The sequence below is a fragment of the Dendropsophus ebraccatus genome, chromosome 15, assembly GCF_027789765.1.
Source record: "Dendropsophus ebraccatus isolate aDenEbr1 chromosome 15, aDenEbr1.pat, whole genome shotgun sequence".
Lineage (NCBI taxonomy): Eukaryota > Metazoa > Chordata > Amphibia > Anura > Hylidae > Dendropsophus > Dendropsophus ebraccatus.
This window is the reverse complement of record NC_091468.1, coordinates 20,834,705-20,862,575: the sequence shown is the minus strand read 5'-3', so window position 1 is coordinate 20,862,575 and position 27,871 is coordinate 20,834,705. Positions and strand designations below refer to the sequence as shown.

The 27,871-nt window shown below is 42.9% G+C and overlaps 1 protein-coding gene across 1 annotated transcript; it reads left to right on the top strand.

Annotated features, from left to right (window-relative positions):
• The first annotated feature begins 466 nt into the window (after nt 1-466).
• Nucleotides 467-27,498, top strand: HHIPL2 (HHIP like 2). The gene is made up of 12 exons (XM_069954540.1): nt 467-475; nt 562-727; nt 14,709-14,810; nt 17,038-17,324; nt 18,654-19,303; nt 19,509-19,652; nt 21,089-21,420; nt 21,882-22,008; nt 22,540-22,685; nt 24,080-24,161; nt 25,654-25,736; nt 26,372-27,498. The coding sequence occupies exons 1-12, from the start codon at nt 467-469 to the stop codon at nt 27,496-27,498; spliced, it is 3,255 nt and encodes a 1,084-aa protein (XP_069810641.1).
• The last annotated feature ends 373 nt before the right edge of the window (nt 27,499-27,871 follow it).

Genomic DNA, 27,871 nt, shown 5'->3' with positions numbered 1-27,871 from the left:
AAATACGCAGCGATACGGTACGTGTGAAGGCACCCTCAAAAAGACTTGTGTGTACCCCTCAAGGCAAGCAGATTTGTTTTCACTGTGGTGATTTATTGTTATAAGAAAATGTTTAAGTGAAATTGGTGTTGTCTTGCTTTGTTGTCTTGAATCTCTGTCTTCTTAGCTGAGATTCTATATTGCTGGCGATGACCCTTCTTGCAAGACAATTATACGCGGCTACTGAATGTTTTCCTTATATGCTCAGCAGGACTCCGGAGGGGAACTCCGGATAAGAAAAACTTGTTTTCTGCACAGGGATGGAATGGGCCACAAAACCCATAAGTAAAACACTCGGTGAGAAGGAGACAACAAGACGCCACAGTAAGAAGAAGAAGAAGAAGGAAGGAAGAAATACAAAATGACTGTCAATCGACATCAATCTAGCGCTCCATGCAAAAACTAACCTCGTGGGGTATCCTGGATCATGAGGAAGGTGAGAGTTTAGCTTAAAACTACATGGGGGAGGGGGAGTGCCCGCAAGGTCCCACTGCTCAAGAAGGCACATGTGCCCATCTCAAGGTTGCCAATGAACACCTGGATGATTCTGACAGTGATTGGAAGAAGGTGCTGTGGGGAGATGAGACGAAAATTGAGCTCTTTGGCATTAACTCGACACGCTATATTTGGAGGAAGAAAAATGCTGCCTATGACCCAAAGAACACTGTCCCCACTGTCAAGCATGGAGGTAAAAACATTGTGAAAGATTTATCAAAGGGTGTAAAATTTAGACTGGTGCAAACTGCCCACAGCAACCAATCACAGCTCAGCTTATAGCTCTGGTGAAATGAAAGAGGAGCTGTGATTGGTTTGATAAATCACCCCCATTATGTTTTGGGGTTGTTTCTCTGCTAAGGACACAGGACTACCTCACTGCATCAATGGGACAATGGATTGAGATTGTACTTTAAAATCCTGAGTGACAACCTCCTCCCCTCCGCCAGGACATTCAAGGTACCGATGGAAAGAACACTTCATGGCGCTAAAAATGACACCTGACACAGCCCCATAGACCAAAGGATAAAAGCGCTATAAGCCTGGGAATGGAGCGATTTTAAGGAACATATATTTGTTAACAATGGTTTGAATTACAGGCCATCAGATACAATATAAGTTATACATGTTAAATATCATTGTAATCGTAACAACTTGAGGAACATATATAATAAGTTAGTTTTACCCCAGGGCGAACGGCGTAAAAAAAAATTCAATTTCACCACACATTGAATTTTTTTTCTGGTTTTGCAGTGTACTTTAGGAAAAAATTCCGCCTGTCATTGCAAAGTACAATTAGTGGCACAAAAAATAAGGGCTCATGTGGGTCTCTAGGTGAAAAAATGCAACTGCTATGGCCTTTTAAGCACAAGGAGGGAAAAACGAAAACGCAAAAATTTAAATTGGCCCGGTCTTCTAAGGGTTAAAATTGGGTCATGGCTGGATCTTCCAGCACGAAAATGACCAAAAACATACAGTCAAGGCAACAAAGCGAGTGTCTCAAAAAGAAGTGGCCTAGAAAATCTCTAGCCCTTGATCCCATAGAAAACTTATAGAGGGAGCCGAAGCTATGAGTTTCCAAGTGACAGCCTAATAATCTTAATGATTTAGAGCGGGGCTGGACAGGGACTGAAAATCAGCAAGGAATCAAATAATTATTTCCTTCACTGTATATTCCAGGTACTGGGGACAATTTTATGAGAAGAATAAAAGAAGAATCTGCTAAATATGAGGAATAATGTGTAATCAATGTATATAAGAAAGGATTAAGCAATCCAGCATGGCATTACCCAATCTTCACCCGTGTTCTTGTAGATATTTTGAAACATCTCCATAACTGGAAAATGAGTAGTGGGGACAATGAGTACATTCCCTGCAGCCCTGAAGGTTTCACTTGTGTCCTCAAGCCAGATGCTGGCCGTCAGATGTGGGCTTTATGGGCCTCCCGAGTCGCTCAACTTGTACTTTGACAAATAGAATAAAAATGTCTAGCATCTGATGGTTTATTTACTAAGGGCTTCTCAGCTGTAGACAATTCCTTTTCGTTGGAAAGGTCCCCAATGTTGAAGTGTTACTATCACTATCACATGCAAAGCAGCCAGGCAGGGTCTGAAGAGCTAAATAAAACTCTTCTCTTGGCTCTATATGAACACCTAAACCCCAACTGAAACTGTTGACTTTTTTGTAACATATGAAAAGTTTATTTAAAATGACTTTAATGCTTTAAAGGAGAAGTCTCATTAACATTACAGGTGCATTCTTTAGTTTCACCACTGGGGGCAGTGTTACTGTTTTTGTACCACCTGGTCTGTGCTGACCAATAGGAGATACTCTCTCTTCTCTTACCTGTCCCTGCTCTCCATATATACACACACAGCTTCTGGGGAAGTAGTCAGTTAGCACCTGATAGACAGGAAGTTAGTGTAGTGTGATCCAGAGTGTTAGTCAGAGACACACGTGTATGGAGAACCCAGAGACTTTTCCTTCTAAGACTATAGCTACAGACACTATGCAGTGTTAAGACCCCAACAGAAGGACAAGTCACCCAATATTGTAGACATGTCACTGGAAAAGTGTTCGAGGGGAGGTACATCTCACCCAGGCTACTGCATATGGTGAGATGGTAAATCCAGGAGAGATCTGTCACTCAGCAGTATTATGCTGCTGAGTTGTTGTTTCCATTTTTCGGGCCTGGATTTACTGGAATGGCGGGTAGGTTGGTAGTGGGACCTGCCATTCCCTTCCCCCCGATCCAGTTCGGGTGTTGCGGCCAGGTGTGCCCTGATGAGCCTACACGAGGGATAAAGCTCTCACAGTGTGCAGAGTGTGAGCTCTCAGCCAGGAGTGAACAGCCTGGGTGCTGTGTTTGCTGGGAGCTGGGAATACAGCCTCTGCTGGGACTTATTCACACCCTGCAAAACCCACTTATCGAAGTGTCAGATAGGTGACCTGTATAACAGGTGCCCAGGGGTGTATAACAAGTGCCCAGACGGGCAGGACCTTTTGTTTTCTTTTGTTCTTAAAAGCACGGTGTTGTTATATTTCTGTTGTGATGGACTGTTTATGCTGCAAATAAACGCCAAGCTGTTTTTATAAGTCCAAGTCTGCTGCTGAACTGTGTCCAAACACACCATCCCCCGGGAAGATCCCTACAATATATATATATAATATATATATATATATATTCTCCTATGTTTCTGGTTGGTATAGGTCTACCTGCATCTAGTTCTTTCATACTCTCACTGGGTTGTTAACTTGGTCTTTCATGCTACCGGTAACGGCCACACAAGATCATCTACAAATTAGTAGTTATATGTGTACAACTGTTCATATTGGTCGAAAGTTCACTCCTGTATCCACAATCTGCTGTTTTTTACCAGGTTTATGCAGTTACTATACATTATACTCCACATGCTGATTGCTATACTGTACAGTAACTTATAATATCACATATTCTGCTGTTACGAAATGTTTGTTTCAGTTGTTTTAGATGTCATTCAGAATAAAAAAATCATTATTTTGGGATGTGGAACCAATTGTCTGCATTTCAAGGTTAAAGCGCTCAATGCAGTGAAATCCTAGATGCATTGCTCCCTGGGAAACATGAATATGCTGTGAAGACTTCTACAAAGCCAGTATCAGCACCCGTAATCTTGTCTCTTCCTGGAATTCCTCCTTGAAGATGCTTCCTGGAAGATTATTGGAGTCTGCACTTTATGGTTTACTGGGAAGTAGCAATAGTATATGTCCTGTGGCTGATCAGGATTATTACAGAGAAAGTTTTTTAAGTTGTTATTTATAAGAAAATTAAAGAATTTTCCCTAAAACCATAAATTACCTAGTCAAGTTATCAGCCCAAGTCATGTTCCTTCACATGTGGCTTAGCCATCTCAGTCTCCTACAGCTGCAAAAAAGTAAGTGAATTCTTTACCAGTTACCAGGAATGTTGCATGGATTTGTAATAAAATACAGTCCTGACTTTTAAGGTGCTATTACATGGGTCGATGGCGGCCTGATTAATACTCTAAACGAGCGTCGATCGGCCTATTACATGGCCTTATAACCATTTAGCCGGGGCTGCAACCTTTGCCTAAACTGTTTTTACATAACCTGTCCATGCTACCGGTCTCCTCCTGCGCTTTGCATGCTTCCCCCCCGGTACCGCATGTTGCAGCTTCAGAGAGGCCCATCAGAGCTGACAGGCTGCTAAGCCAATCACTGTCCGGGACCACCCTGCGCAGTGATTGGCTGAGTGGCCTGTCTATGAAGCTAAAGCACACAGGACCAGGGAGGAATCATGCAGAGAGCAGGAGGAGACCTGGAACGTGGATAGGTAATGTAAACTGTTGAATAGTCAGCCGCCAGCCGTGCATCGCTATTACACGTAGCGATGCGCACTCAGCGCCCAATGAATATCGTTTCATCGGCTGATCATTGTCTCTATTACACTAAGCGATAATTGTCCGAATCGGGCCAATGACCCAAGGAGAGCTGTGCAGGCAAGTACTGATGGACCAATACACATTTGAAGAAAATATTGTGCAAATCTTGAAGCTGCGAACAAAGTCGAAATGTTACCTCACCTCCTTAGAACAAGTCTGCGGCCAGAGTTCATCAGGCGGTTGCCAAGCGAGCTTCGTAGAGACAAAACTTAACAATTGATTGCCCCGTCACTCCAAAATTCATAAAAATTCAAAACTTTAATTCGTGTCAAGATGAGAATTTAAGTTCCATGTTAGGAGAGAAAACAAGTTACATGCTGTCAGTACAGATCAAGTTACATGCTGCCAGTACAAGCATATGGAGAGCAGAATGGTGACAGGAGAGATCGTGGAGGGGTGAGTTCAAAGATCAGAGACTGCAAATAGACTACACAAACTAAGGGCCCTATTTCACAGGAACAATAATCGGCCGAATCGGCCCGATTCAGCCGATTATCGCTCGGTGGAATAGAGAGAACGAGAGATTGTTCATTAAGGGCCAGACCTAAAATCATGGTTCCTCCACCGCACATCGCTATGTGGAATAGCGGTGCACGGCGGGCGACCGACGATTTGAGAAGCACCATACATTACCTGTCAGGTCTTCTCCTCCGCTCTGTCTTCCTCCCCGTGTCCCGCGCGCTCTAGCTTCAGAGTGGCCTGTCAGCTGACGGAGCGCTCAGCCAATCAGGCTGGGACCGCCACGGCCTGTGATTGGCTGAGTGGCCTGTCAGCTGACAGGCCATGCTAGAGCGCGCAGGACCTGGGGAGGAAGACAGAGCGGAGGAGAAGACCTGACAGGTAATGTATGCTGCTAGGGCTGCAAGGACATCAGTAACGATGTCCCTGCAGCCCTCGCTCAACGATCATCGGGCCGTGGAATAGGCCCAGTAAACGAGCGGCGATCTAGCAGATCGGCGCTCGTTTACATCGTTGATCGGGCCCTGCTCGGCCAGTGGAATAGGGCCCTAACTGTAATTACTGGATTCACAGTTTAGACTGCCCATTACTGCTATGTAATGTTCTCCAAGCTGCTGCAACTACTGCTTCTTAGAGTATGTATAGAGGTATAAAGAAGCAAGATCCTTTTCAGTGTATACCATATACAATTCAGTAGTTCACTCTCAAAGCTTACCTTAAAACGTTATTGGAAAAACTTTTTACATGTCAAGGCTACTGATCGCACTGAGTCTCAGCCCTGAGATCAGCTGTAATCCTAAAATACACCCAAGGGATTGCACAACAGCTTGCAGCTGTCCCCAGCTGCCAATCAATCTAACTCATTTGCTTCATTAGGGTGGGTTCATACTGAGGAATTCTCGCGGATAACATCCGTGGAATTCCATCAGCTGTCCGCGCGCACGGCTGCGCGCCTTTCCGCCGGCTCCATAGACACCATTGTATGGGCCGGCGTATTCCGCTATCCGCCGAAAGAAGTGACATGTCACTTCTTTCGGCGGATAGCGGAATACGCCGGCCCATAGAATGGTGTCTATGGAGACGGCGGAAAGGCGCGCGGCTGTGCGCACGGACAGACATCGGAATTCTGCCGACATTATCCGTGAGAATTCCTCAGTATGAACCCACCCTTACAGTCTCTAGAGTGAAACACACTGGGCTGTATCTCAGGAATGCAGCAGGTCTCAGGGGTAAGACCCTCTGCGATCAGTACCTTTTCACGCTTTAAGCTTTATTGGCCTAACACTGAATATTTTGCCTGCAGGCTTATGTCTGTCTCTGATTATTGTATTAATACCTTGGGAATCTTTATGAGCATTTCTAGGTTATTAGACTGTTAAACTCATGCTGAATAGTGAGATGCAATAAAAATAAAAACTTCAGCACAATGGAAGACTTGTAAACGTAAGCCCGTGGCACAGGATAAAGAATTGTTAACCATTTTCTATATTTTGTGAACGTCTGAGAGCTGAAAATTAAGAAATGCCTGTATAATGGATAAAGTACACAGTGAAAAACTGTATAACCATATTAAGATCCACTTTTAAAGTCCCTGGCACTTTGTGATGTGTGAGCCATTTAAATAGAATTCTGGGTTGCCAAGATTTCAGCTAGACAGCAAAATTCAGAATCGGAAAACTCATAAACATAACAGTAATCACATGTCATCTAAGTACATTCAGGTATTACATAGCTTTGGATTTATTATCAGTGATAATGATATCATCCTTGGTGGTCTAAGGTGGGTTAGTAAGTAAGTAGGTAATGTGTTTATTCTGAGGGTCTGTACAGGTAATTGGATAATTGTGGCAACATCCCACAGGCTCCGGTGCTGAGCTCACATCATACCTGGTTAGTACCAGCTGCTATCAGCTACTCACTGCTAATGACTGACATCAGTGATTACACAGATGTCAGTCTTTAAAGGGGTACTCCGGGCTAGGGGTATTTTCCGTGTATGGCCAGGGATGGGGTGGATATAGAGGCCGCCGTCCACTTACCACCCCGATTCCAGCGCCAGGACCCGGATCGCGCCGCCCCGTTCTCCTGTCCCGATTCCTGGTCTGAGCTGCGTCTTGAGACGTGACGTCACGTCTCAAGCCGCAGCTCAGACCAGGAAGCGGGACAGAAGAACAGGGAGACGCGATCCGGGACCCGGCGCTGGAACCGGGGAGGTAAGTGACCGGTGGCGTCTATATCCACCCCTTCCCTGGCCAAACATGGAAAATACCCCTAGCCCAGAGTACCCATTTAACAAATTAAATGGCATAATCAGTAGAAAGCACATCATTTAAATGCTTCACTGACCTGTCACATTAATGTTCAGTGGTCAATCGGCACCCCCGCAATGTGAGCGCAGGGTGCCAATCGGTTATTATGACAGCCAGAGGCCTTTACTGGGGTCTGTACCAGCCATAGTGAGTCTTAGCATAGCATTGATCAGTATAAGTAATCTACAGATTGCTTATAATAGTCCCCTTAGGAGACCTAAAAAGTGTAAAAAAATAAATAAATATATATATTAAACACCCTATAAACGTGATAACTGTTTTTTTTTCTTTTTTTTTTAAAAACCTTTTCCTATTTTTCAAATTAAAAAAGCAAGCAAAAATATAAATATAGACTGATTTGGTATTGCTACGTGCAGAATTGTCCAAACTATTATGATATTATTAATATATCAAAACATCATTAATTCCACATAGTAAATAACATAAAAGGGGAAAAAAATCTAAAAAACCAAATTACTGATTTTTGGTCATATCAAATATCAGAAAAAAGTGATAAAAAAAGCATAATTTAAACCTAAATGATAGTAAAAACTACATATCACAGTACGAAAATGAGCTTTCATAAAGCCCAAAAGATGGAAAAATTAACAGAAAAGAACAATTTTAAAGAGCCAATAAAAACTAAAAAGTTTCAGAGTCATTAAGAGGTTAAACGTTTTTATACCAGCTGCTGGTCTAGTGTACAGAAGAGAACTCCTATTCTCCCAGTAGCTGAGGGTCCTAGAGCTGAGACACGTACCAGTTTGGCGTTATAGATGGCACATGGTAGGTAATGCAGATTTTTCCATTGTGATATCTTTTTACTATTGTTTTTTATGATGTTGTGATTTAGATTGGTCTGTTACGTATATTATGATCTGAAGCGTGGCACATAGTGAGTAATTTTTCAGAGACATATGACATCTCCAGAATCGGCTATTTACCCCTTATTAGTTCTGGGTTCAATCATTTCTGCCTTTACGGTAATAATAATCAGTTCTGATTACAGGAAATTTGTTCCATCAGCTGAAAAAAAAGTCCATCTGTTTTCCAATGATTCAGCTGCTAGATATTAACCATAACGTCTTTTTTGAAGGCTTAACCATTTTTGGAGGCTTCAGAATTGGCCTGCAATACACACTAAATAAAATTATAGGGTCTATATTTATTTAAGGGGTCTGGAATATCTATTAGTTCAGGGGGGTCTGTAGCTTATTTATTTAAAAACACTGGTGTAGCTAATATAGAGGCAGACCACTCAGCTGCTACGGGGCCCACGCCAACAAAGCGTGGTCTGCATCTATGGGACTGCTCACATCAGACCCCTGCCCCACCCCTGGACAGCTGCCACCTCCCCGCCCCACAGACGCAGGTCCGAATACACCCCACACCCCGCCCTCAGACAGCCCCCGCCCCCTGCCAGACCCGAACAGCTGCTGGCCCCCTGCACCACCCCTGGACAGCCACCAGCCCACACAGGCCCCTTGCCTGGACAGCCACCGGCCCGCACAGGTTCCCCAGTCAGCCACAGCCCCACCCCTCCACCTGGGACAGCCAGCGGCCTGCACCAGCTTCCTGCCCCCAGACAGCCACCAACCCACCCTTCCTGGAAAGCTGCTGGCACCCACCAAACCTCTATCCCCTGGGACAGCGGGGCTGGGTGAGTATATATGTTAACAGGGGGTGTCAGGGTTTGTGGAGTGTACAGGATTCAAGGGATCCCATACAGTTTTTTGCTTTGGGGCTCCATGAATCCTAGCTATGCAACTGTTTAAAGGGCCATGATCTCTACTAAGGGTGCCTGGTCTGGGGTCTGTATTTATTTATTGGGTCTGTTAAAGTGTTTGTAGTTACTTAGGGGCCCTTGTCTGTATTCATATTGGGATGGGAAGGAAGGGGTCATATGACAATTGCTCACTATTATATAGGTGGGGGCCCTGATTTCCCCATCCCTGATTTAGAAGTTACTATGGCCCTCAGATGTTCCTACTCTGCCCTCATATGAGCCGGTGTATGCTCTGCCTCTGACCCTGGTGGCCTCACATAGTCCTCTTCTCCTTCCTTCATGCGTCAAGTAAAGGGGTGAAATAACTGGATTCTATGTCATCAAATGTGTTTGATATTTAGTCCAAGTCTCATCTCTGCCCTCTACATCTCTACAATCTCCTAACTCAGTGCATATGTAATATACATTAATGTTATGTCTTTTTGCCTTTGATCACTTTTTCTTTTTACCCAAGTACTATTGTTGTTTGCTTACCAGTTGTCATCTTCCGCACATTAAAGTTTAGGTGCAAAGCATGGCAGATCTTACATTTATGTATGCTTTTAGTTATTTACATTGGTTTAATGCAAACCACATGTCCTCAGTGACTAAATCCTCTTGTTTTCATTGTGGGATAGGAAAGTACTAGATATTATTGCTGCTACTGTAGATATTGCATTTTTCAGGTTCAGACGTTTATTTCAAAAAGAGTCATTGATATTGGGTGATATTATTATAATCTATAAAATGTTCACAGATTGATCTTCGAGTTAGATTGATGATAATTCCAGAGAACATCAATAATCACCATGGAACCCTTACCATTATGGATTCAGGGACAGATGTAAGGCTACCATAGATGTTCTGTGATTATACCGAAAGTATAAGCTCATCATTCAACTAGAGCTGAAATACAAATACAATGTTCGGGAACGTATGTGCCACTGCTGAGTGTCTATCTATGGTCAGTCGGCACTGAGGTAGTTTGCTAAAGGTTCCTATGCTCCCCTGCTGTGTTAACTTTTGGCCACAAGATGCTGCCAGAGAGTATTTCTATACTGTACACGGTGCACATTGAAGTCTATTGGAGATTAATGTATTTTATATGTATGCTTTTTTGTGACGCATGAGCATAATTGCCAGGCACGTCCCACTGTTCCAGCCTATTAGGGCTCTGTGCAATAAATACAACGATCAGCCGATGACAATGATCATCGGCTGATCGTTGATATAGGTTTGAACCTATAATTGTCGGACGCCGACCGCGCATCGCTACGTGTAATAGCGGTGTGTGGCCGGCGGCTGACGATATACATTACCTGTCCAGGCTGCAGGCTCCTCTTGCGGTCTTCTCCCCAGGTCCCGCACGCTCCAGCTTCAGAGCGGCCTGTCTCAGCTGACAGGTCACTCAGCCAATCACTGGCTGGGACCGCCGCGGGCAGTGATTGGCTGAGCGGCCTGTCAGCTGAGATAGGCCACTCTGAAGCTGTAGAGCGTGGGACCCGGGGAGGAGACCGCAAGAGGAGCCCTGCAGCCTGGACAGGTAATGTATAAAGTTAAGCAAGGGCTGCAAGGACATCGGTAACACTGTCCCTGCAGCCCTTGTTAAATGATTATCGGACCGTGTAATAGGCCCAGTAAACGAGTGCCGATCTAGCAGATCGGTGCTTGTTTGCAGTTATTATCGGGTCTTCATCGGCCCTTGTAATAAGACCCTAAGGGCTTGTTCTAGAAAGTTCCCTCTAATGGGACGTCGTAGTACCTCAGGTGTTCTTCCACCAATGGGGGATTAGCCAAGCTTTAGCCCTTCAACAGACAGGGAACTGTTTTAGTCTGGGTCTGGGTCTTGGTAGTTAGTCTTAGAAAGAGTTCCTTATAAGTCTGCTGCACATGAGGGTTTACCTAAGGGCCTGGTCGTAGTGGCTAGGTGCATGCTCCTACAAAAGACTGTATTTTCTTCACAAGTGTTTCCAACAGAGGATGTCCTGCTAAAACCCTAAAGAGGGGCAGCTACTGTTAAAGAGGTCCACAATCTGTCTACATCTGAGGTGACCACGTTATACACAGTCTATTCTCAGAAAGTTCTTCAGCTGACCAGAACTATCCCCAGCGGTTGGGAAAGTAGCGACTAAAGCTGATTCGCCCCAATGATATTTACTCAATTGCTTTAGGTAATCTCTAGGGATTAGCTCCACCCAGTTGTTGAAGTCTGGGGCCCATGTTCCTGGATATGGCTTCCTGGGGTCTCTTTTAGAAAGAGGTGGTATTCTCCAAACTATGAGTACGGGTTTCTTCTATCAAGAGTCAAGTCTAAGGGTGGTATTACACGGGCCGAGCAGGGCCCGATAATACCTGTAAACGAGCAGCGATCTGCTAGATCGTTGCTCGTTTACTGGGCCTATTACACGGCCCGATAATCGTTTGACAAGAGCTGCAAGGACATCGTTACCGATGTCCTTGCAGCCCTTGCTAAACTGGCATACATTACCCATCCACGTTCCAGGGCTGCTCCTGCGTCCGCTTCTCCCGGGGGTCCCGCGCGCTCTCTAGCGTCACAGCAGCCTGTCAGCTGGTAGGCCGCTCAGCCAATCACAGGCCGGGACCGCCGCGGCCTGTGATTGGCTGGGCGGCCTATCAGCTGACAGGCCTCTGTGACGCTAGAGCGCGCGCGGGACGCAGGGAGAAGCGGACGGCAGGAGCAGCCCTGGAACGTGGATGGGTAATGTATATCGTTAGTCGCCGGCCACGCACCGCTATTACACGCAGCGGTGCGCGGTCGGCGCCCGACGAAAATAGGTTCTAAACTTTATCAACGATTAGCCGATGATCGTTGTCATCGGCTGATCGTTGCATTTATTACACGGAGCGATAATCGGCCGAATCGGGCCAATTCGGCCGATTATCGTTCCGTGTAATACCACCCTTAAGGTCACCCTGACAGAGTTCTGCACTACCTTGACAGGTCATCCCTGGTGGCCCCCTATCTTCTGTACAAGTATTCTACCTAAGAGACTTTGCAACTCAAGTATCACCTATTCAAAACTATTTCCAGTATTACAAGCGATTGGAAGTTATGCTCAAGCGCAAACCACTTTGTCTAAACTTGCTCCTGAAGTCATCTTGTCACTTTAAGAACTGTTCCAGTAAATTATCCTGGACTCTATGGTTACTCATGGGCACCTGTACACCACAGGGAACACCACAGACTACACCCTTTTAACAGGCATGTGTCTAGGACCCAGGAAAGGCATATACCTCTTAAGCCCCTTGTGGTACTTCAACCAGCCCTAGCTAATACCACCTGGAGAACTTATAAGTAATAGAAAAAGGTCAAGAGTAATATTAATAAACCATTAGACAGTAGTAGTACTAAGCTTCAGACATGACAGACATAACCTAACATGACAGAAACAAATAATGCAATATTAAAATGTCAAGGGTGAATAGATAAAAGATTTCAAAAGCAACCATGTTTGGTGAACCTTGGGCCCCACATGTATCGCCATGCTGCCAACTTCATCAGGGATAAGGTTTCTCTTAAACATTGTTCAATTACGTAGTAATATTAAGAAACATCAAATATATGGACCGTATCAATGCGAAACAAGATATCAATAAATATGCTGATCACTTTCCCGGTCCCTCCCCAGATGACTATATCATACCATGACTCTAAAAACCTAAAAGAGTGTTAGGAACTTACCTGGCTGGGATCCAGCACTGTCCTCCTCGCCAGCTGAGGTGCCGCCCTGGACTGTCAGAGCAGAGCATTCTGTTGCCGGAAGGTTCCCTGGCTGGGGGGTGACATCATGGAGACCCAACTGTGTACCTGGTTACCAGGGATGCCACGGTCCATATCAATGAAATGATAGTTGTTTAGGGAGCAGCTTAGCTGCTGCTGAATTCAGCTGACTGGCAGTTATCCCTGCCAGTCAGTTTGCTTTAAACTCGGGTATATTGGAGATGATCAGAGGTCCGGTCCATTCATCTTCAGGGCCATATCTTTGGTCTCCTATATAGAGTGTGCCTGACCTGTCTTCTATTGCTACTTATTGAGCTTGTCTCTGCCTGCTCCTGTGTCTTGTTTTTGCTCACTACTCTAATCTTGCCATTCTTCTGACTATCCTTGTTTGCTGCCAGCCCTGACCTTTTGCCTGACCTTTGAATTCTGATTTTGCACTTTTGATGCTTGCCGTTGTGACCTCAGACCTTTTCCGTGTTTTGTGTGTCACCTATTTAAGTTGGGGACCGTCTTCATGGTTTTTCGCAGCCGTTTAGGGCTGTTTGAGGCAAGTAGGCAGGGACAGTGGGCGGGGACAAGTGCAGGGTTCACTGTCTGTGTCTTCCCTGTCACTTCCCTGACTGTACATTTTTACAATCCCTTACTAGAAGTTATCGAAGAAGACATTCTTACATGAAGACTTGACATGAACCTTAACCAATATATCTAAATATGCACTACCAGCATGAACTACAGGGCACCACCTCAAAGGGGTATATAAAGAAGATTGATACTGTAAATCCCGGTATGTGATACATAGGAGAGCTTCTTATTGTATAGTTGCTTACGTCGTCCAACAAAAGAGCTTAATTTCCTGGTGGAAATATTTTTTGTGACAGATTTATTGAAGTGCCCTTCAAGAAGAAGCATCTGTCGGGGCGAAACTTACAAAGAGATTAAAAAATATGTTTAAATGAACATAAGGCAGTGATAAAAAAAAGATCTAAGCATCAAAGCAGGAAAAAGATCAGGAAGAAGAAGAAGAAGAGGAGAGGAAATGTGATTGAGAAAAGAGTTGAATGTGAGGAGAGGACAACAGATGCAGATGGACACTGGAGATGATACGTCGGATGTGCGATTTAAGGTGGCAAATACTGGAGAATGGAAATAGAAGACAGCTGGGACAGTGTGGGGGGCTTAGGACTGTAAGACATAAGATATCAGAACTCAAGGCTTGCAGCTTCAAATTGTTTGTGTGATCTTTCCCATTGTATAACAAACTGGTTGTCACAGACAATCATAATAGGGTTGGGTGAGACAGACTCATGCGTTGCATTATCACAGCCTCGTGAAGTGTGGTTATTGAGGCTTTAAGGCTATGTTCACACAGCGTAAAAGTACAATCGGCAACAACGGCCATACTTTGTACGAAAAGACATGCTGCATGTCCTTCTATGGGATCCCGGCCGGAGCGTATACACACAGTGTATGCTCCGGCTGGGATCCCAAGCGGCGCCGCAAACAACCGACATGTCAGTTTTCTGCGGCCGCTATTCATTGAATAGCAGCCGTAGAAAACCATGTCAGTGCACACTATGAAGCTCCGTCCGCTCGCTTCATAGTGTGCTATGGGGAGTTCTGATGCGGCGCGCTGATGTGCCCGCATCAGAACTCTACGGCCATAAAGATCATCCGGCCGGGACGATCTTTGCACAGACCGGCCGCTCCGGGAACGGCCGGTACAATACGCCGTGTGAACATGGCCTAACGGTGAAAGACTTTTTTTTTTTCAATTTCATTAAACCTTTACAAATTTACAATGAAAATTTTGAAACACTGCAGTTTTTTCATGCTCACTAAAAATAAAAAATAAAAAAACTGCACCTTGTAAGAGCACCCTAAAACCTCTCCATGAGTAAAGGTGCAGAGTCTCGCAATATGTTGCAGCATAGTTTGAAAGCTTTTTCTCATTTTCACAGACAATAAGGTCTTTAAAGTAAATGTACCACTTAGCTGCGATGCGGCAGAGAGGCACAGAGCGGGGAAGAAGACAGGACACCAGAGAAGCCAGCAGAATCTAAGTGAGTATGTTCTATGAACCTAATAAATAAAAGTATGTATGATGTTTTTTGGCTATTGGGTATTTTTGTCCTATTACCATTTTTTGTAATTTTCAATAAAGTTTATGATTATTAATATTTTGGAGTGCCAGTTTGGTTTAGGTGACATACTCTTTCTCTCTTTCCTGCATACGTCATCCCAATGTTAGCACCAGGTATGGCAAGGGCAGTCAGACAGATATAGACAGACAGTGAGCCCTGGCTGTTTCCGCCCTCTTTCCCTGCCTACTAGCCTCGGTCAGCCCTAGGCGGCTGCGGACAACCACAAAGGCGGTCCCTGCACTAGAGTAAGTGATACACAGACAAACACAATAAAGCGTGGTGAACAGTCCAGGTGAGTAACGGCAGGCGACAAAGGTACAAAAAACGGAGGCAGTCGGATAGTCATGGGTTAGGCACATGAAAAAGAAAACAGGAAGGAGACATTTGATGCATAATACTTATTTTCGTTGGGGTTAATGTTTATAGAACATTGTGACAAGTGAATTATAATTGATACCGTCTGGAGCCACTGCATTCAGCCGCTAGATGGTAGATTCCACCCTACATATAGGAAGAACTGGATCCACTCCTCTTCACAGGCATTGGTATCCCATGTACTGTATACATAAAACTATAAGTCTTCTAGACTTACCTCGAGGAAGGGTGATGCTCCCAAAGTCCAAGTCTGAGCAGCTAAGACTACACTTAAAGGAGTCTAAGGGGGAAATTTATCGAACTAGTGTAAAGTAGAATTGTCTTAGTTGCACCTAGCAACCAATCAGATTCCATCTTTCATTTTTCAAAGAATTTGTGAGGAATTAAAAATTGAATCTGATTGGTTGCTAGGGGCAACTGAGCCAATTTTACTTTAGACCAGTTTGATAAATCTCCCCCTAAATGTTTTTGAATTCTTTTCCCCTGCTTTTTAGAATGTGCAGCATATTGTTAGTGTCACCTTGTCAGTTTGTAGAATCCAAATGAAAAAGGGAGATATGTCTCCGCGTAGACCATAAGTATAGAAGCAAATTTTATTAGTGTATATCCACAGGTAACGCGTTTGAAGAGAGCTGGGCTCTCTTTTTCAAACCTCCAGGATTCTTAAAACATGGTACACATCGAGATATGGTAGTATCGCTCCGGACTTCCATGTTGGTGTAGGACCTTTGCACATGTGCACTCCGATCAGCACCATGGTGCTCCTGCAGCGGCCAAGTGTACTTTATACTATTTACATGCTGTTATAGTGGTTGTGGCTTCTCACAACCACATCAGGTGAGCTTAAACCTGTGTGCAACTTCATCGCCACGGTGCTTTTGAATATACAGTGTCACCCTATGAGGCGCTCTTCCCTGTGTTTTTTTTTCTGTTACCCTGTCAGTTTGAAATTTAAAAAAAAAAAAAAATCTTAAAAAAAATGGCAACCTAATATTTTATGGGTTGTTCTATAAAGGCGAAATAGATACATGGATCACCTGGACCAGATCAAAATCAATTGATAAATCCATATGATTGAATAATGTGATTCTTGAGTTCTTGGCGTACGCAATGGGTACTCATGTTGACCCTTTTATCTGTGGGCTCACACTGTATACCCATTGTGGTTCCAAACACCTGATGGTAGAAACAAGATGAAATAAATGACAAATGACACAATAGCACATCTGAGCCATTTTATGGATTTTTATATCAACAACTTGCAGCAAAACAGACACAATCAGAGATTAAACATATGTTTAGAATTGCTTGGCATGCCACAGATATACATGAAGTAATCAATGGATGAAAATTAATAAAAGATTAATTAAAATTAAAATAACAAGACTAAAATGAACATTTAGACAGTAAATGACCTAGAGAAAGTGCGTAATCTCCAAGAATTCCACTAAATCTATATAAACTACAAAAGTCACATCAAAGAAGTAAACAAAAACATATGCCTAGAGCGCCCTCCGTCTGTCTTATACTGGGAATCTTGACGCGTCTGCTATGACTGAGTTTCACAATGCTCTGCATTCCTTGGAGGAGAAGCTGGGGGCTGTGAGATTGACTTGGAGCTAGGAAGAGGTTGGACACGAGAAACATAAAGGTAATAAAGATGTAGGGGTGGAGAATACGGGGCTGGGATATATCTTACCCACAATTTAAGAGACTGCGGAATATGAGCATCTCATATTGGTGGAGATGACTCTGTTACTTCCATCCTTAGGATGGTCCAGGCTGATGGGTGAAGGGCTCCTCAGAATGTACCTCATTACTCCTGTCTTCTTCTTCATATTCCAGACAGGTGTTGTTGCCCACCCTCAATGCCTGGACTTTGGACCCCCTTTTAAACCCTCTGCGCACTTGGAGTTTTGCTTCCAGTATCAAGAATTTGGATGTTGCGACCAAGAGAAGGACAACATCATAGCCGAGAGATACTGGTCCATCATGGATCACTATGACTACAAGGAGCAAGAGCTGTGCGGGGATTACGTCAAGGATATTTTGTGCCAGGTATATGGTCATGTGTGTTGTTTGTGTGGTTTATGTGCTGTTTTAATTAGTAGCGACATGACTACTACAGCTAGCAGAGCTGATTTTGTTCCCTAATACTTTGGTTGTGCACTACTACAGTTTTTACACCCAACATTGTGTAGGTCACCCTTGTGCCTCCAAAACAGCTCTGACCCATTGAAGCTTGGAGTCCACAAGACGTTTGAAGGTGTCCAGTATTCTAACTTCTGTGGCTTCAATGTCATGGCTAATTGGTATACGTTTCCATACATGTATATACATATATAAGTATGTGTATATACTGTATGCAGGTGCATCTATATATGTATGTACAAGGTATATGTGTCTATGCATGGGTACTTTTATATATGCAAGTGTGTCTACATATGTATGTACACAATATGTGTGCATATGTTTGTGTGTATCTGTACTTTTATATGCATACAGTATATATCAATATATATATATATATATATATATATATATATATATATATATATATTAGTGTCTCTGTTGTACATCATTTGGATGATGTTGGTCTGTACCCCTAGCCTTATATCATGTATAATCAGGGACTCCCCCCCTTCCCCATGGGCCCGGCTTCTCTTCAGCTCCAAGCACTGCCGCACATGAGGTCCTGATGTTGGCCAGTGTCCAGATCCTGTATGCAGCTGTATTCACAACGTAATAGTGGCGGCCAGCATCAGGGTGACATGTGGGGCACCCCCTGAAGCTAAAGAAGAGTAGGACCCACTGAAGAGGACGAGGACATGGGTGTAAGGAGCACTGAGCAACTAAAGGGGTCTAATATAAGGTCTGAATTTTGGCATCTGAGGCCTCCGTTATGGAGTCTTTTTTAGTGTCTGGATATTTGGAGTCTGGTCTAGGGTTTGACTTTGACTATTGGAGTCTGGTAAGAGGTCCGAAGTGTGAGTCTGAATATCAAGGTCTGGTCCAAGTTTTGAATTATGTAATCTAAATTTTGGGGTCTTGTGTGGAGTCTAAATTTAGAAAAATTTAGGGTATGGACAGGATTTAAGGGGTAACCAGCATTATATATATATACAGTGTATATATATATATATATATATATATATATATATCAACTTTCATCTAAAATGTAATCTATTACAGGCAATCCCAAAATTCTGAAAAAAGTATTCTGAAAGTATTCAGAAATACTGTAAATGAAAAAAGACAAATTTCTAAGCTACTGTGATCTAAGTGTAGGATTTCAATAAAAGGTTGGAAGACTACCAGACAGCATAGAATTGACTTTCCTTTAATACTATATGTTATTGATTAGAGTTACATTTGCTTGTATCCTAGGAATGCTCTCCATATGCTGCCCATTTATATGACGCTGAAGATCTCCGAACGCCAGTGATGTCTCTTCCGGGTCTCTGTTTTCCGTATTGTTCCGACTTCTACTATACCTGCCATAGCACCATTTCCCTAATGACGAAAGACAAAAAATTATTAGAGGCAGCGAAGGACAGAGATCAATTTTGCAACCATCTTGAATTACCAGATCCAGACTATTGTTATCCAGACGTAATACAAAACATGGACCTGAATAACAACCTTGGGGCCGTGGTTGAAGACCAAGAAGGCTGCCTCAAAATGTGCTTAGTGGAGGTGGCCAATGGGTTGAGGAACCCGGTCTTGATGGTCCATGCTAATGATGGTACCCATAGAATGTTTGTGGCTGAACAGGTTGGCATAGTTTGGATCTACTTACCGGATGGTGGACAATTAGATGAACCTTTCCTATACCTGCAGGAGAGTGTGGTGTCAAGTCCATGGCATGGGGATGAGCGGGGATTTCTTGGAATGGCAATTCACCCAAAATTCCGATGGAATGGGAAATTTTATGTCTACTATTCTGTTCTTGATGATGAATATGTGGAGAAAATACGAATAAGTGAATTTAGAGTGTCACGCTATGACTATAACAGGGCAGATCGACACTCTGAAAGGTAAATATGGTCCTGGTGGGGTAGTTACATATATTAAACCCTGACCGGATCTGAAGGCGCTTACAGGTCATAACCCCCACTTTAAAGTGTAATATACATTATAATCTTTAGTTTTTTCTAATATTTTTTTATTAAATCATATAAGGTCTGTAACATTCTGATATCTCCCTTCTAACTTCATTCCGTGTGTTTATCTTGTCCACAGAATCTTATTGGAGGTCGTGGAACCGTATCGAAACCACAATGGGGGGCAAATACTTTTTGGTGTAGATGGATATTTGTATATATTCACAGGAGATGGAGGAGAGCTTGGAGATCCGCATGGAGAGTTTGGAAATGGACAGAACAAGTAAGTGATTGTTTATCTTAAAATGTGAATTCTTTCTTTTGGGCAGCATTTAATTATCCAGAGATTTGCTGGTACAAAGAGAGATACACGTCCAAAAAATCCCAGTGTCAATGTGAAACTAGAATTTCCAAAGCAGATGTTTAGATTAGCATAAAGATAAGCGTAAGGAGGCATCTAAAGGCCCTATTCCACGGAACGATTATCGTCCGTATTCGGCCGATATTAGCCGCCACCGACGATAATCGTCCCGTGGAATAGAGTGCAACGATCAGCCGACATCGTTCATGTTGGCTGATCGTCGCAGTCGCTTGTTTTTCAACATGTTGAAAAACAAGCGACTGATATAGAAGCGATCTGCTGCCGTCGCTCCGTTGAATAGGAGCGTTGGCAGCAGACGCTGCTATATCCTATGGGCTGCCCGGACAATCAGCGATCCTCCGAGCAGCCCCCCCGCAGCTCCCCGCCGCCCCTCCCGCACTCACCCGCTCGCTGCAGCCGCGTTGAATAGCGGCGGCAGCGAGCGGGGAACGAGGAGCAAACGAGTGCTGAGAGCGTTCGTTTGCTCCTCTGACGACCCGTGTAATAGGCCCTTAAACCTGCTTTAAAGGGATTATCCAGCTTTAGGCAGCCACTTTCTTCCAGAGACAACACGACTGTCTCTAGTTCAGGTGTGGTTTGCAATTAAGCCCCATTTGTAAATGAGTTGCAAAACCCTACCGAAACTGGAAACAAGAGTCTCTGGAAGAAAGTGGCCATGTTTTTGTAACGTTCGATAACCCCTTTAAATTTATTGGTAAAAGTATTTGTCAAAGCCTTTGATCTTGAAAGTCCTTTTTTCAACTTGAAATGGTCCTTATAAAAATACCACTAGTATCGACTATTTACCATCAAAGATTATGTATTCAAATCTTCATTCTTGTAAAGAAGTAGAACACCAGAAGCTTCTCATTCATGGAGGGGCAAATAAGGGCTCATCAATATAGCATCCATATTTTTTGTTGCTCAATGAACCCACTCAGACCTCTCACTGTGACAATATCATAGCATGGCTACACAACAATTCGAATTACTCTCGAAGAAAGGCGTTTTTGCTTCTACAGTCACTTTTCCCTCCTAGCCATTAGAGTGTTTGGACACTTATACCTAGTAACAGATCATAGAAAGAAAGGAATAGGATGGTCCTCCATAACCTTCAGGTCCTAGGACATCTGTCTCTGTTGAAGTCTAAAGGAGTTGGCTCTTTCCTTAAAGCTCATCGATTTTAGTAGAGAAGGCCATGTGCATGTTCTGCCCCCAATCCTTTATGTGACAGGGAGATAGTCTGGTTGCCAGAAAAGAGATGGTCACCTTTGCTAAATCTTTACACAGGGGCTTCCACCAACCTCAATATGAACCTGCATCTTTCCTAATTCTAAGACTTTACTTTCCAATTCCAGAAGCGCATTGTTGGGTAAAGTTCTCCGAATTGATGTAGATGGTCAAAGAGCTCCTGGAAAGGCCTATGGAATCCCACCAGATAATCCATTTGTTTCAGAGCGTCACGCTGCTCCGGAGGTCTATGCCTATGGAGTGCGAAACATGTGGAGATGTTCTGTTGACCAAGGAGATCGAGTGACTGGGAAAGGAAGAGGTCGGATCTTCTGTGGTGATGTTGGCCAAAGCCGTTATGAAGAAGTCGACATCATTACTAAAGGTGGAAACTATGGCTGGAGAGCCAAGGAGGGGTTTGAATGTTTCGACATAATGCTTTGCCTCAACTCTTCTTTACGTAAGTGCCCATTGTTGTATTCAATTATTATTTTTATTCAATTTGTTTTCCATTTTATAATCGAAACACAATGGATTGGAAAAGTGTTGAGTAATAATACCAGCATTCAGATAGTCTAACACAAAAGCCTTTATCATACTCTATTGTTAGCATTTTATTGACTGTGGTATATGGAAATCCATATGATTCAGATCCCACAAAGTCCAGAATAGATCATACAGTTCTTATCGATATATTGGCTGTCCATTTGAGGAGATGGACCACTGCTTGCCTTACTGTGTTTACAATGGCAATGCTTGTGCAATATCTAGAAAAAAATTGTATCTAAAAATACAAATCTCCAATATTAAGAGCCTAATATTTTTTGTAATTTACATTATATGCTGAGTGTTCTTCTCAGAAGAAACAGGGAGCTGCATTATCCCGTGTTATTTACTTTCACAATGATTTGTCTTTTACAGATGATATTCTACCAATTTTTGCTTATGGGCACAACGTTGGTAAATCGGTCACTGGTGGTTATGTGTATCGAGGTTGTGAATCTCCAAATCTGAATGGCCTATACATCTTTGGGGACTTCATGAATGGGTAAGTTTAGATTAAATATGGGGTATCTATTGGCCGCACTTGCCCGATTACCGGCCGTTCCAGGCAATAATCCTTTGATGTGATTAGCTGACATGCACAATGTCGGCTGATTGTGGTCTTTTAACTTGTTGAAAAATCACAATCAGTGTATTGATGGTATGCAGCATGTTGCTCCAAGCAACAGGAGCGGCGGCAGCAGCAGACTGTCGCTGACTTCAACAGGCAGCCTGGATCTAAGGATCGTCCGGGCAGCCCCTACTGCTACTCCCCGCGGCTCCTCCCACTGCTCCCTGCTCACTGTTTGTGCGTGTAATAGCACAGACAATGAGCAGGGAACGAGGAGCAAGCGAGCACTGTCCTGACAGGTCAGTGCTTCCTTCCTCATTATATCGTGCCATGTAATTCGTCCGTGATATATCGATATAGGATGATACAAGACAAGAGATGAACATAGGGACAGGGTTCTATTGTTCCTGTTATTGTTGTTTTGACATGTATTAAATGAGTTTTTGCATTGTATTCTTCTTATAGACGGTTGATGGCATTGCATGAGGATGAAACAACCAAACAATGGACCAGGCAGGACATCTGTATGGGAGACCTCTCCGTCTGCGCGTTCCCAAAGCTGATCAACAAATACAGCAAATTCATTATCTCCTTTGCAGAAGATGAAGCTGGTAATTTCATGCAGGGCTGATTGTGTACAATATAGTAACACAGAGTATAAAGTAACACAGGGCCTCCACTTTCCATTTTAGATGGTTGTCCTCATAATTTTAAAGTATGCATATAATACACAGATACCTATATACTTTCTACCAAATATTAGTAGACTAATCCTGCCATACAATGACAAATAAGATCATTTACAACACAAAACTATTTTTAAATATTGAATCATGTAATATTCCCCCACACATTACCTCTATACCAGCAGTACATTCGTATTAAGATTAACATGGATAGAACGGCACGGGGAAGCCATTGATTCTAAAGGAGCCACATCATAGAGGGGGGTTCCCTCCACTGGGGGAGGGCCGGTTAGATTTCAGTGCTTCACCCCTAGCCGGTGCCCAGGAATAGAACAGCGCTGTACGCGGAAACCGGGCTGCCGCTCAAAAAAGGACCATGGCCCCAGCTTCCCTGCGTCGGCACCGTTTTAGCCATGTGTATATCTTAAAGCGAATGTGCTGATGGTATTTAAATAATACTGCTATAGAATGCCCAAGAAGTAATGGGGTAGATGCAGGTAGGCCAGTGAAGGAAATAGTGGTAGATGCCTTGTTGGTCTGTGAGAGGGTTAATAGTTATTGTTGGTCTAGAACAGTGAGGGGGTTAATGGTAGATTTTCTCAGGCGTTAAGGGCATTGAGGGGTAATAGTAGAGTCCCTGGTGGTTTAGGGTAGTGAGAGGTTAATGATAGAGTCTCTGGCGGTCTAGGTCAGTGAGGAAGTTAATGGTAGAGTCACTGGTGGTCTAGGGTAGTGAGGTTGTTAATGGTAGCTCCCTATTAATTTAGGGCAGTGAGGGGTTAATGGTAGAGTCCCTAGTGGTTTATGGTAGTGAGAGGTTAGTGATAGAGTCTCTGGTGGTTTAGAGCAGTCATGGAGTTAACGGTAGAGTCCCTGATGATCTAGGGCAGTGGGGGGTTAATGATAGGCCCCTGGTGGTCCAGGGCAGTGAGGGGTTAATGATAGTTATCTACGGCAGTGAGGGAGTTAATTGTAGAGTCCTTGGTGGTCTAGGGTAGTGAGGTTGTTAATGGTAGGTCCCTGGTGGTCTAGGGCAGTAAGGGGTTAATGATAGAGTCTCTGGTGGTTTAGAGCATCATGGAGTTAATGATAGAAACCTGGTGGTCAACGATACACAAACGATTTTTCGATTGTTGCCTGCAATTTCATGGAATGGTTATTGTTTAAACTCGAACGATATAACGATTTTCTGTACGATAATCATCCTGTGTAATAGGGCCCTAAGTCCTATAAAACCCCTTAAAATTAAAAGTAGCAATCACCTAAAAACTTACAATAAAACAAAATAACATTTTTACATGACTTTTTTTTTTTAACAGGAGAATTGTATTTTCTTTCTACGTCGGATCCAACATCTTTATCTCCATATGGAACATTATATCGACTTGTAGACCCATCTAGGTTTGTGTATATTTGTGTGTGTTGGTCAACTTTTCTTTTCAATGATTTTTTTTCTCTTCAAGGTGGTTTTTCCTCATTATTACAGATGATAGTTTATTTTTATTCAGGGGCCTATCCAAAAAACAATGGGCCCCAAGATATTTTTTTTTCTCCATGATTTTCAAAAATTTTGACAAAAACTTTATAGATTTATGAAGCCATTGCTTCATAAATTGCGATTTTTCTGAAATGACTTTCCAGTGTAATGTAGATGTGCATCGATTGTGACAGCTCTAAAAAAACACATAAACCTAATAAAGCCCTAAATCAAAAAGCAGAAATCATATTCACACTTTATAGAATGTCAGCCTGCAGACTGCCGCCAGCCAATATAAAGTAGTACAGTTGTCCACATGTGTTCTATAGGTGTAGAGGCATGGCATGAGGCTTTAGGACCCCAATGCAAAATCTCTAAGTTGGCCCCGCCACCCACCATGTGTCATTTATAATAGTTGAGTCTTCCCAGAGAATGCCCACCACCTATTGACCTATTCGTTGATGCTTTACTTTGTGTCTTTCATTTATGGGCCCGAGAATTAGTCAACCACAGGAGTCTCTGTACATTATAGCAGCTTCTGTGCAGGTTCTGTATTTAGGCTACCTTCACACTACGTTTTGGGCCTTTCACTGGCTCCATGATGGCTTTCTATCAAATAGGGTGTGACATAGAGTCTTTCCTTTCGATTAACTTTAATTGTAACTCCATTCGGCCCAATTTCCGAATGTACCTGCTTTTTAAAAAAACGGAGATGTGGTAGACTACATTCCGCCCGTTAAAGTCAATGGACACAACAGGCTCTATGTCAGTATCCCGTTTTGACTGGTTGCTGACGTGTAGGTTACAAAAAAGAGCCATGAATTAGGCCTTAGTGTTTCAGCCTCTTATACAGCAGGTCCCAAATGTGAGACTCAGCAGAAAAGAATTATAAGTGGACACTAAAAATAATGCTGTATAGGGAGTCCAGAGAGGGCCCCTGACCCAACATCTTGTGTTGTGGAAAGGTTTTCATGGGGGGGGGGGGGGGTATGAGGGTAGGAGAACACATCAGAGCCTTGTTATTATGTCCTAGTATCCTGTGTATAAACTTTAGAGGACTACAGAAGAACTTATGGAGGGCCCTGGCATCTACCCAACCTTGGCTGATGCCTGCAGGGTCCATTGATTAAAGGAGACATTTTAGTTTAGATAATGTATTTCTCCTGCTCCGGTAATTTCCATGCTGCCTAGAAGCAATCTATACCAAGCCATGGAAATCCAGATGGTTGCCAATTTTGTTAAGTAATACATGCAGATGTTTTTAGCCATGGTTAGATATTATGGCCATTCTAAGAGGCCAAGTTACGTATCATAAGTCAAGACATTGGGAATGGTTCTGGTTATTGTGCTTATGTTTTTAATTTATGATGAAAATGTCTTCCCAAGATTTTGTTTGATGTGTTTTTTTTTTTTTAGGAGAGCGCCCCCTGGAAAATGTGGCTACAAACCCGTGCCAGTAAGAACAAGAGGCAAAGTCATTCCATTCGAACCCCGTGAAAGTAAGTGGCTCCAATGAAAGAACGTGTTGGTCACTGCGGCAGATTTACTAATCCTGTCTTAGGCCTTATTCCCACTTTCCACACACGGCGCATAAGTTTGTTGTCACACGTCAAGTCAACCCCCCTCTCTGCTGAACCACACAGGTAAGCCATGCCCCCTGTCTAGTGAGAAGAAAAAAGTGGTGCAAGGCAAATACACCAGTTTTTTTGATTCAAATTGAGTGACAGTTCTGGCACATATAGTACGCCGCCATTAGAGCCGCAGCCCTAGGGTGTTCGGAAAAGCTGGAATCCAGTTTTTCCCAGCACCCAGGGAGGAGAATCAGGGATCTGAACAGAGTTGAAAGACAGGAAGCTGATAAGCCCTTTGCCCAATCAACTTTTTATGTTAGAATGACAGTCTGGGAACTTTTAAATGTATCTTTCAGAATACTCTAAAAATACAGTAGAATCCAATGGATGACAGATGCCACTGTATGGAGGCCAGATGTGATATGAACAGAGCTTGCGTTCAACTGACGTATAGAATTATATTGACGTAAAGAATGGGGCTCTGAGTAGGGAAACTATCTGTCCATAATTTCCATATGCCCTCCATTAGAACTTACAGACCTTTTTTTTTTTTTATCTTTAAGGGACTGTTCTTGAATTACTCAGTGAAGAAGCTAAGCCGGTAATCAAGAAACCTATTAAGGTGATGCCAAAAATACAAAAAACCACCACTAAAGCGCCTGTTAAAGTTACTACCACAAAAAACCCCATTACAACTCAAACTACACCTATCGAGGTAACAAAGAAGCCTACAGAGGCGACTGTCAACAAGATAGAACCGACTCAGGAAACAAAGATGTCGTATGTGCCTAGTACCGAACCTCCATCTTCCAATGAGAGATCAAAGGAGCCTACAAAAACGTCCAATGTTGACAGATCAACAGAGCCCACCAAAGTTTCAATTGTTGAAACATCAACAGGGAAGCCTTCACCTACCCCAGAAGCAAAAACAACTTCTAAGGATGTGAAACCATCTCCGACCAGTAAACCAATGAGGTCAACTGAGGACATGCTGACTCAATATCCATCTGTTGGACACATACAGCCCACTGCAGACACAGTTAAGAAGACCACAAAAACACAGGATAGCATATCACCTTCTAATTCAGAATTCAATAAACCTTCAACCACCAAAGCCTCTAAGAAGGTCAAGCCTACTAAAGTCCCAAAACTTAAAGTAAAAGATAAGAAAAGAAAACAATATGAGCCAAAGCCCAAAAAATCCAAAGTTGGCAACAAAGAAAAAGAAATCTTCTCGCAAGACAAAATTAAAAAACACAATAGAAAGAAAGCAAAACCAACAACAAAACCTGTTGGCCTATTGTCAGAAGAAAGCAACTTGGCATTTTCCTCGAGAAAGAAAACAAGTAAAAGAAACAGCAATACAAAAATTGAGGCAGGAGAAGCATCCCTGACCTGGTCTGAAGATCTGGTGACTGAATCCTCACACGATGAGGGTACAGACCATACTGTGTTGCCTCATTTAAAGAAACCTTCACCCACCAAGGCCTTCAAGAAAGTGAAAAACACAAAAATTCCAAAAACAAAAGATAAAATTTTAAAATCAGCTGCGTCTCAGAAAAACAAACCTCAAGAGGTGGCAAACAACAAGGGCAAAATAGAAAAAAAGGACAAAAGCAAAACTCAGAACAAAAAGGAAGAAAAACCAACACCTAAACCCACCGAGACATCTCCAACACAGGAAAGTTAGGACCAAAAAAAAGCAACAATGATATAAAAGGATTTACAGAACTGCTTCATCCTACAAATAACCCCACCCACCCTATAAAGACTTATGATATGACTAATAATAAATGGGAAGGGGTTGTTTGATACCTCAGGTTACCTTCTACTGCAATCTTCTAGCCTCTTAATTTTTAAAAAAAATTCTTTATTTAAATTTTTTATTTTTATTTTTTTTATATAGTAACAAAGAAACAATAACACAGAAACACAAAATTGACCATGAGCAGACAGTAAACAATTAGGTAGTATAACCATCGGTATGTATTGAGAGGTCGGAATATCAAAACATATTAATCTTTACTACACATGGTCAGTTATATAGTATGAACCAGTAAAGA